Below are 9,747 nucleotides of genomic sequence, written 5' to 3'. Positions count from 1 at the left end.
AGTAAAGTGCCTGGCACAAATGATACAAAATACTAGTTGCTATTATTTTTGTAATTTCTACTACCATCCCACTACCTACCAAATCGCTTTGACGCCCGGCATTAGAGCATCCACCTTTACGTTCTCTGGAGTTAAGGTACCAGAGCAAATCCCTCAGCAAAGGTGTTCAAAGAGAGACACACAGGCCTGAGCACTTTCTTCATGACAGATGTCACAAGAGATAACTGGAGGAGCTGAAGATGTTTAGTTTAGAAAACAGGTGATGGGGGACAGGTGGTGATGGCTCTTAGCGTTGCCTTGTTGAGCGAGACCCTGAGGGCACGATGAGACCGCGGGGAAGAAATGAAAGAGCAGCATCCCCCGGGCGCGTATCAGAGAAACTCGCTAAGACCGAAAGCGAGTCCGCGCGAGATGGGGGTGGGCGCGCCCGCGGGGGTCGTCTCCTGCGCAGCCGCAGCGGCGGCGCCAATCACGGGGCGCATCCCGTCCTCTCGCGACGGTACAGTTGTACGGTCGTGACGTTGGCGGTTGCCGTGGAGAGACCCGCTCGGTCCCGACCGTGAGCTGGCGTTAGGAGCCGCAGGGTCACAGCGTGGCTTTGAAGCCGCCTCTGCCACCACCATGAGCGGCCGAAGTCGGGGTCGAAAGTCCTCCCGCGCGAAAAACCGGGGCAAAGGCCGCGCCAAAGCCCGAGTCCGCCCTGCTCCGGACGACGCCCCGCGCGACCCGGACCCTTCACAGTACCAGAGTCTCGGGGAAGACACCCAGGCGGCACAGGTGCAGGCTGGCGCGGGGTGGGGTGGCCTGGAAACCGCTGCGTCCGCGCAGCTCCTCCGGCTGGGGGAGGAGGCCGCCTGCCGGCTCCCCCTGGACTGTGGCCTCGCGCTGCGGGCCCGAGCTGCGGGGGACCGCGGGCAGGCCGCGGCCAGGCCCGGCCCGGGAAAGGCCGCATCCCTCTCGGAGCGCCTGGCCGCAGACACTGTCTTCGTGGGAACAGCGGGAACCTTGGGAAGGCCGAAAAATGCCCCCCGCGTTGGAAACCGGCGTGGCCCTGCCGGGAAGAAGGCCCCAGAAACCTGTAGCACCGCGGGGAGGGGGCCTCAGGTCATAGCTGGTGGCAGGCAGAAGAAAGGGTCGGCAGGGGAGAATACCTCGGTCTCAGCTGGGGAGGAAAAGAAGGAAGAGAGGGATGCAGGGTCGGGGCCCCCAGCGACGGAAGGCAGCATGGATACGCTGGAGAACGTGCAGCTGAAGCTGGAGAACATGAACGCCCAGGCGGACAGGGCCTACCTTCGGCTCTCCAGGAAGTTTGGGCAGTTGCGACTGCAGCACTTGGAGCGCAGGAACCACCTCATCCAAAATATCCCGGGCTTCTGGGGGCAAGCATTTCAGAACCACCCCCAGCTAGCATCGTTTCTGAACAGCCAAGAGAAAGAGGTACTGAGCTACTTAAACAGCTTGGAAGTGGAAGAGCTCGGCCTTGCCAGATTGGGCTACAAAATCAAGTTCTACTTCGATCGCAATCCATATTTCCAAAATAAGGTGCTCATCAAGGAATATGGCTGTGGTCCTTCTGGCCAGGTGGTGTCTCGTTCTACTCCAATCCAGTGGCTCCCAGGGCATGATCTCCAGTCCCTAAGCCAGGGAAACCCAGAAAACAACCGTAGCTTCTTTGGTTGGTTTTCAAACCACAGCTCCATTGAGTCTGACAAGATTGTGGAGATAATCAACGAAGAATTGTGGCCCAATCCCCTGCAGTTCTACCTTTTGAGTGAAGGGGCTCGTGTAGAGAAAGGAAAGGAAAAAGAAGGCAGGCAAGGTCCAGGAAAGCAGCCAGTGGAGACTACTCAGCCTGGGGTGAGCCAGTCCAACTGATCCTGCACAAGTCTCCCTGCTACCTCCTGCTGGGCTGTTCCTGGTTGACTACGTATTTGGCTCTCTGCCTTCTCTTCATGTTGGTCTGTGTGTACTATAGACCCTTTGGACTTTAGTTACAAGAATATGGCGTTTATGATCATGTTCTTTTGCCTCCCATAGCCTCTTGCTTTTCTACGTTGGTGTCACATGTTATGTGATCGCACCCGGACTGTTCATATGTTAAGCACACGTACTTTAGATGTGTGCTGCCTTTTATCTACATTGCCTGGACCTTGTTCTTGGCTCTGGCCTTTCCTACTTGTCTTTAACATGGACACTCATGAGTCATCCTCCAGGACCACCAGTGCATCCTCAAGCTCTGCTCCTTCAGGGTCGGTGACTTCCTGGGCTTCGTGTTCATGCTGGCCGTGCATGTCATCTATGCAAGCGTTTCCGTTGCCACTGCAGAATGAAGCCAGTGCACATGGTATTAGTCATCACCTAGAACTTACTGTTCTGTGGGTCTGGGGTCACCAGCTAAGATGTCACCTACTTTATTTCTGGCTTTGGCCTGTGGTCCGTGAGACCCATCCTGCTTGATGTTCTGCAGATTGGCACTTAACTGCTGGGCATGCATGAAGTTAAGGGCAAGAAGCAGTATGCCATGTGTTCTGTACCATCATGTGTCTCTTGCTTCTGGGCCCTTCTACTGGTGAACTTTAATCTCATCAGGATCTTCCCATGCCGTGTCACTATCAAGCCATTAAGTTTTGTCTGGGTTGCTGTCAGCTCCAGTTGGCTTCCTGGTCAACAAGGACCTCAAGAACTGCCTGTGGACTGAGGCCCCCTACCAGTGCATGAGACACACACCTACCCTCCCCAGCTTTCCAGGAACCCTACTGGCTGCCAGACTGATGGGCGGGCTGGTATGTGTGGACATGTGTTCACCGTCATTATGCTGTGGCTGCAGGTGAGGGTGAGGACTGGGCCTATATAGAATCCAGATACCGCTGTCAACTTCCCTTATTCCCTTCTAAGACATGAGCAGAGTGCTATAGTAGGGGTTCTGGGGAAGAGGTATTTCTGATTTGTGGGCCTCTGCTTGCTTGACTTCAGGTCACTCACACTTCTTACTTCACTTGCCTGCCTTCCTCCATCCCTCATTTCCTCCCTCATTCTTCTTTCCTCCCTCCCTTTCTTGGTAGCCTCCTTTCCTCCCCTTGCACCTTCCCCTTCCTTTTTTCCTTATTCCTTTTTATTTTGTTTAAATAGTACTACAGAGAAAACAACTGAAAAACCACATTTTTCTACATACAGCTAGGGAGATATCTGAGAACTTGGCACTGCGCACATATACTAGATTGAAAGAGAGTTGAGGAAACCAGAAGGCCAAGTGGATCTGCTGGCAGACCCTGAACCTGTCTCCCGGGCTTGCTCTACAGTTCTGAAGTTGAAAAACCATTTCATGCCTAGCGTCTGCTCGAGTGATAAACCCCAAGGCAGCCATATCATAGACTAGTGTTTACTCTTGTTTTGACTTTGTTTTAATACTCCCTAAGACTCAAGTGCCTCCTGCTGTTTCCTTCTTTGTGGTAGCCTCTGGCCATCTGGACCTCAACCCCCAGCTTTCCCACTTTCAGCAGTCCTTTGCTCTCTTTGCTTCTACCTCAAATAGCCCCAGGAGTGGGTTTTAGTCTCCATTATGGAGTATCTCAAGCTTCTCCTGGGGGATGGGGATGGGGATGGGCAGAATCTGTTTTGGATCTCCAGATTATTTCCAGTGGGTTTAAAAGCGGAGCTGGGCCTTTCCCTCTCTTATCCCTGAGGGTGGGGAAGAAGGACTGTATCTACGCCCGTTCTTCCCTACCTTTTCTTTTGTTAGGGAGACCTCATTCTAAGTTCCTCAGGAGAGACCTTGACTTTAAAGTTGTAGCAAGGGTGTGCTAGGCTGGGGATTTGGAGCAAAACCATCGAGTAGGCATGATACTGGTACGGTGTGGGCCTGGCAAATCAGACAGAAATGGCTTGAAAAGCCGCAGGGGGAGCATGCCTGTCTCTCAGTGATAGAGTATGGGAGGGACCTCCTTAGCTTGGAAAAGGAGAGTTGAAGAGGTTATGGACAAATAGGATGCCTAGTTGAGGGTGTTTCCAAGGTTTTGTCCAATCTTATCATCAGTAGATTTTATAAGCCACAGAGACAAACCAGGAACAGAATGATGTTACTTTGGTTACTTTCTTTTTTGTTCTAGGTGTGGCTTTGTACATGCAGAAGAGTGCTGTATGCTGTACATTTTACCTTTAAAGTCTTACCACTTTCCCCATTTTAGTCTAATGGGAAGATAGAGCTGTGCAAGTCTGCTTTTTTTTTGTTGTTGTTAATTTTTTTTTTCTCTTTGTTATGGACATTTTCAGACATGCATAGAAGTGGAGAGGATGGTCCTTGGACCCCATGTGTCCATCACCTAGCTGCATCATTTATCAGTTATGGTCAACCTGGTTTCATCTGTATCTGCCTCTTTTTCATCTGTATTGTTTATTGAAAATCCAAGACACTAAGCCAATGCAACCGTGACTACTTTGGGAGATTGGTAGTCTCTTTTGATGGTGATAGTGATGGGGTGCACTATCATAATCACATCAGGTCTGCTTTTTGCTTTTAATGTTAACTAACGAAGTTCCAGAGATGGGCCTTAGAAATGTGTTTTAAGAATTAACAAGGAGTCTCAAAAAGAAATGAGAGGGATGCTTCCTTTCCCTTGCATCCACAAAACAAGAGAGAGACTGTTCTGTTGTAAAACTCTTTCAAAAATTCTGATATGATAAGGTACTTGAGACCCTTCAGCAGAATGTCAATCTTTTTTTTCTGTGTAACATGGAAACTTGTGTGACCGTTAGCATTGTTACCAGCTTGTACTGGTCTCATAACTCTGGTTTTGGAAGAATAATTTAGAAATCGTTGCTGTGTTCTGTGAAAATAACCTCCCCCAAAATAATTAGTAACTGGTTGTTGTACTTGGTAATTTGACACCCTGTTAATAACGCAATTATTTCTGTGTTCCTAAACAGTATAAATAGTTGTAAGTTTGCATGCGTGGTGGAAAAATAAAAACCTGTATCTCTGTTATATTTCTGATTTTCAAAAAAGAATTGGAAGGTTGTTAAACAGAGGCTGGGCAGTTGAAAGGGTATATATATTGCCCTAGGTAAGTGATTCCCAAGCCGCAGACCCTTGTGTGGCTAGCTACACAAAAACACATAAAATTTTGATTTCTAGGCCTTTTTCCCAAAGATTGAGATTCCATGATTCTGAGAGGAAGCCAGGTAGCTTAGTTTTTAACATGCGTTCTAGTTGATTCAGAAGCAGTGAACTCCCATTAGAATAATCTAGATTCTGTGAATCGTCTAGATTCTAGTAGGAATACATTGCTTCTTAAATTTTAGGGTGCATCTGAATTGTGTGGGGAGTCCTGTTAAAATATATATTCCGATATAGTAGTTTGGGATGGAACCTGAGATTCTGCATTTCTAAGGAGCTTCCAGATGATGACAGTGCTGGTGATTTGTAAACTGCACTTTGAATTGAAGGGGGGTGACCTTGAAGGCCCTTTTAAACTTGAGTAATGGTGCTCAACTTTTGTTGCACACTAGAATTGTCTGGGAAGCTTACAGAAACACTGCCAGAGCTCCACACAAAGACCAACTAAATCAGAACGGGGTAAGGGTAGGTCTGGGTGTGGATATTTTTATAACTTCCCAGGTGATTCTAGTGTTTAGCCAGAGTTGAGAACTACATCCTCTGATGCTGTTCATTTCAGATCCATAACAAGGATCATTTCCCATTAATCAGGAGAAGCAGTGGCAGACAACCAAGTGGCACACTAAGCTGCCCAGCAGAAAATGGACAAAATTAGACGTGGGTTGTTACAAGAAAATAAAATGGGCTTATATGACAAAGGGTTTTAATAAATAAACATGCAGTGTTCAGGGCATAGTAGGTGCTCCAGTGTTGAATGAATGAATGAATTTAAAGCACCGTTTATATTCAGATGCCTCAGGGCATTTGAATTTGGTAATTTGTAAAGTGGGCCACATTTGTTTCATAAGAAAATCTATCAGTTTTCTGGGGCTGCCATAACAAAGTACCACAGACTGAGTAGCTTAAACAACAGAAATTTATTTTCTCAGTTCTGGAGGCTAGAAATTCAAGATCAGGGTATCAGCAGGGTTGGTTTCTTCTGAGGACCTCACTCAGCTTATATATAGCTTTCTTCTCTGTCTTCACATGGGGGTGTGTGTGTGTGTGTGTGTGTGTGTGTGTGTGTGTGTGTGTGTGTCCGTGTCCTAGTATCTTATAAGGATACTAGTCATCTTGAACTGGGGCCCCTCTAATGACCTCATTTAACTTTACCCTTAAAAGACCCTGTCTCTAAATTCAGCTACATTATGAAGTATTGGGGATTACAATTTCAACATACGAATTTGGTGTGAGGGCAGGGGCAATTTAACCCCTAACAACATCTTAACTTGTATTCTTTCGACACATACGTGCCTCACGTTATGGTAGTTAATTGTATTGAGGCATATCATGTGCCAGGCACCATTGCAGGTGTTATACAAGGATTAATATATTGAGTCTTTATGACAAGTGATAATTATCTCTTAATGAGGGGATGGGTTGAGGAAATGGAGTAAAAAGAGGTTGAGTAAATTGTTCAGGATCATGCTGGTAATGAATGAGCCAGGCTTTAAATTCAGGCAGTCTGGTTCAAGAATGCACACACATAGCACTTGACTCAAGTAGGAATAATCTTCAGTTTATCAATAGTATCTTTATGTAGAATCTCCTAATTTTTCATGTTAAACAAAATTTAAACCCCTGGAGTTTTTCTGATATGTGGAATGCAGAAGGGATGGAGAGCAGCCTCTCTAGGCCTGATCTTCCTCTCAGGATTCACTCAGTCTGCTTTGATTATGAATTGGGAGGGGCTGTCTGCCCAGTTCAATTCTGTTCACGCACTTGCTTCCCTGTGGGTGCAGAGCCTCTGTTGTCCAGGCCCTCTTTCAAACACCTCTCTTCAGTTCCTTGGACAACCCATTCAATCTGGGATTTACTACTTCTCCATCAGCTCATTCATTCATTGCCTCTTATATGAACTAATCCTTGGTGTAGACATTGGAAATATAGCTGTGGACAAACACAACTTTGAATTTTTCTTCCCCCACCTGCACCCCACCCCGCCACCCACCCACCATAGGTTTCAATCTCTTCTTAGCTTTCACCTTTTCACCGTCAAGAGATTGATAGTCAATCTCCTTTTTTCCATTTTCCTGCATGGGGCTGGTGAATGCTTTGGGTCCATGTGGGTTGAAGAGGGGGCTAAAGGAAGCCTCCCTCACCTTTGGCCTTTAGGTAAGACTTCACAAGGGACTCAGGCCTTCCATAACCTGGAGAGGGCGGGCCTCTTGGGTCATTCTAGTTATCTTAAGAGTCCTTGGACCCCTTTTAGCGTTGACTTTTATTATAAAAAGGCCTCTTCTGATTTTTTAACTGTTACCTCCTGGGCTTTTTTTGAAATGTGGTAGGTTTGTGCTAGGCCATAGGTGAGCGGGGAGAGAAAAATAAAATGGTCCTGCCACCCTGAGCTTACCAAAGATCTCTACCAGCTTTGGACTGTCTATTCTTGCACTTTGGGCTTCTTTATTCTAGTCTACTATAGTGGTTTGCAACAGAGGAAAGAGACACACTGCCCTAGGGAGGCATGTTAGAACCACCTAGGGAGGGAAATTTGGCAAATTTGCTTGCCCCTCTGAAGATTCAGAGAAGTCCTTAGTCACGGGGAGCCACTGTAACTGATGAGTAGGGTCATATCCCTCAGGTGTTGGGACAATAAAAAAGTGGAGTGTAGGCTATCCAGTCCATGGTTTCTATCTTTATTTGCCCTTAGTGTCTTCACTTCTGCTTTTGGAATCTTCTCCAACTATATTTCACTGTTCAGGGTCACAACTCACTACTGCTCATTCACTTTCACCTGAAACTCTGGACTTAGACCCTCCTGTCAGGTGTTCAGCTACTGGTCATCCAGGGCTCGAGCCTTGAATTCCTTCTCTCCCTCCGTCCTGTCAACCTGGTCCTCAGCTGAGGTTTGACAAATGTAAGACAAAGTAACTACCATCTGTGTGACACTTCATGGTTAACAAAGCACATTTACTTATATTATCTTGATTATAACAACTATCCCATAAGAAGGCTCAAAGAGGTTAAATGACCAAAATCACAAAAGTAGTAGAGCCAGGACTTATAAACTTGGGTCTTCTGATTCCAAATTCCATCCATCCATGGGACGGTAAGCATGTGGCCCAGGGCAGATGTCTGACACTATGAATCTAGACACTTTCCACAGAACCTGTATTTAACTTTCTGCACAGCAGATTATCCAGTTGCTGCCAATTAATCTGAGTTGGCATATGAATGTGAAACTTCTTTACCATCCCTAACTACAGCGTGCGTGTGGTCATAACTAGGGGCAGGACCGACTTGACTCGGTGGGTGAGTCTTCCTTCAACTGCATTGTTCAAAGGTTAGGATTGGCTGTAGACATAGTATGCTTGCTGATGAGGACTGAGTGCGGTTTTGGGCCGTATATATCAACAACTGCATATAAATGAGTTGGAAAGGGGGAAATTTTGCTTCTATAAGAAGAAGTCTGGTAATGGGAGGTTGTCAGGTTGTAGGCTTCAGAGGCTTAATGATATTAGGGATCTGAGTCTGCCATCTTTTCTTTCTTTCCCTTGGCTTTCCCCTCACGATTCTCCAGCTGCAAGCATCGCAACCTCACCCAACTGCACTCAGAGGTGGGAAGAAAGGAGGAGGAGGAGAGGGCCTTCTTACATGTCTCTGTTTTTATCAGGAAAGAAGATCTTTGTCAGTAGTCCCTGGTAGATTTCAGGAGACCTAGGTCAGGTCCCTTGGGTCAGAAATGGGTCACATTCCTACACCCTACCTCAAGGAAAACTTGCATTTTCCAGTATCTCTCATGGGGTTAGAGTTCTGCCATCTAGAAATAAGGAAAGTTCAAGGGACTAGAGCTGACAGGTGATTTTCAGTCACCTGTAGTTTTATGCTTTCTGAGATAATTTTGTGGACGTTGAACACCAGATAACACCTGGAGGCACTGTGCATCTGCCTTTTCCCCCCAGGTCTCCCAGTTACCCCTTGTGACAAGAAAGCTTTACCTTGTGCTTAGTGTTTTGTGTCTCATTTCCTCTATTACATGGTAAATGCTTTTCTGCCAGATGATGCCTTTTTGGTTTTCGTATCTCCCACAGCACTTACCTCAGGATTCACTCAACATTTGATATGGGTGATCAATAAATACTGGTTGAGTAAATGCAATACATCAATGAGCTTTCTAAAATGTAAATTTGATCATATCAACCACTGGTTGAAACCTTCAGCGGTAGGATCCAGAATCCCAAGGAGCTCATAACAAGCCCTCCATTATGTGCCCTTTCCTTTTGTTTCTTTCAAACTTCCTTATTATGAAAACTTTCAAATATTCAGAAAAGTACAATGACCACCTGTATATCTACAACTTAAGTTCAGTTTGTGTGAACTTTCAGACATATTTAGTTTGTCTATTTATGTGTGTGTATATATATTTTGCTGGACCATTTGAATTAGTTGCATGATGCTTCATCCCTAAATACTCAGCGTGCATCTCATTAAAAATAAGGATACTAGCTGGGCGTGGTGGCAGACGCCTGTAATCCCAGCTACTTGGGAGGCTGAGGCAGGAGAATCACTTGAACCTGAGAGGCAGAGGTTGCAGTGGGCTGAGATCGTGCCACTGCACTCCAGCCTGGGTGACAGAGTGAGACTCTGTCTCAAAA

The 9,747-nt window shown here is 46.5% G+C and overlaps 1 protein-coding gene across 1 annotated transcript; it reads left to right on the top strand.

Annotated features, from left to right (window-relative positions):
• Positions 1–499: 499 nt before the first annotated feature.
• TSPYL5 (TSPY-like 5) lies at positions 500–4,981 on the top strand. The gene is made up of 2 exons (XM_011999995.1): positions 500–2,827; positions 3,175–4,981. Exon 1 carries the CDS (start codon positions 622–624, stop codon positions 1,873–1,875), a length of 1,254 nt encoding a protein of 417 aa, XP_011855385.1. The 5' UTR covers positions 500–621; the 3' UTR covers positions 1,876–2,827; positions 3,175–4,981.
• The last annotated feature ends 4,766 nt before the right edge of the window (positions 4,982–9,747 follow it).

This window comes from Mandrillus leucophaeus, unplaced genomic scaffold (assembly GCF_000951045.1).
Source record: "Mandrillus leucophaeus isolate KB7577 unplaced genomic scaffold, Mleu.le_1.0 Scaffold611, whole genome shotgun sequence".
Lineage (NCBI taxonomy): Eukaryota > Metazoa > Chordata > Mammalia > Primates > Cercopithecidae > Mandrillus > Mandrillus leucophaeus.
Note: the sequence above shows the minus strand (reverse complement) of the source record. Positions and strands in the feature narration are given on the sequence as shown.

Bases quoted from the DNA above. Each gene is read 5' to 3' on its own strand.
- TSPYL5 (XM_011999995.1), top strand. From the start codon at position 622: ATGAGCGGCCGAAGTCGGGGTCGAAAGTCCTCCCGCGCGAAAAACCGG.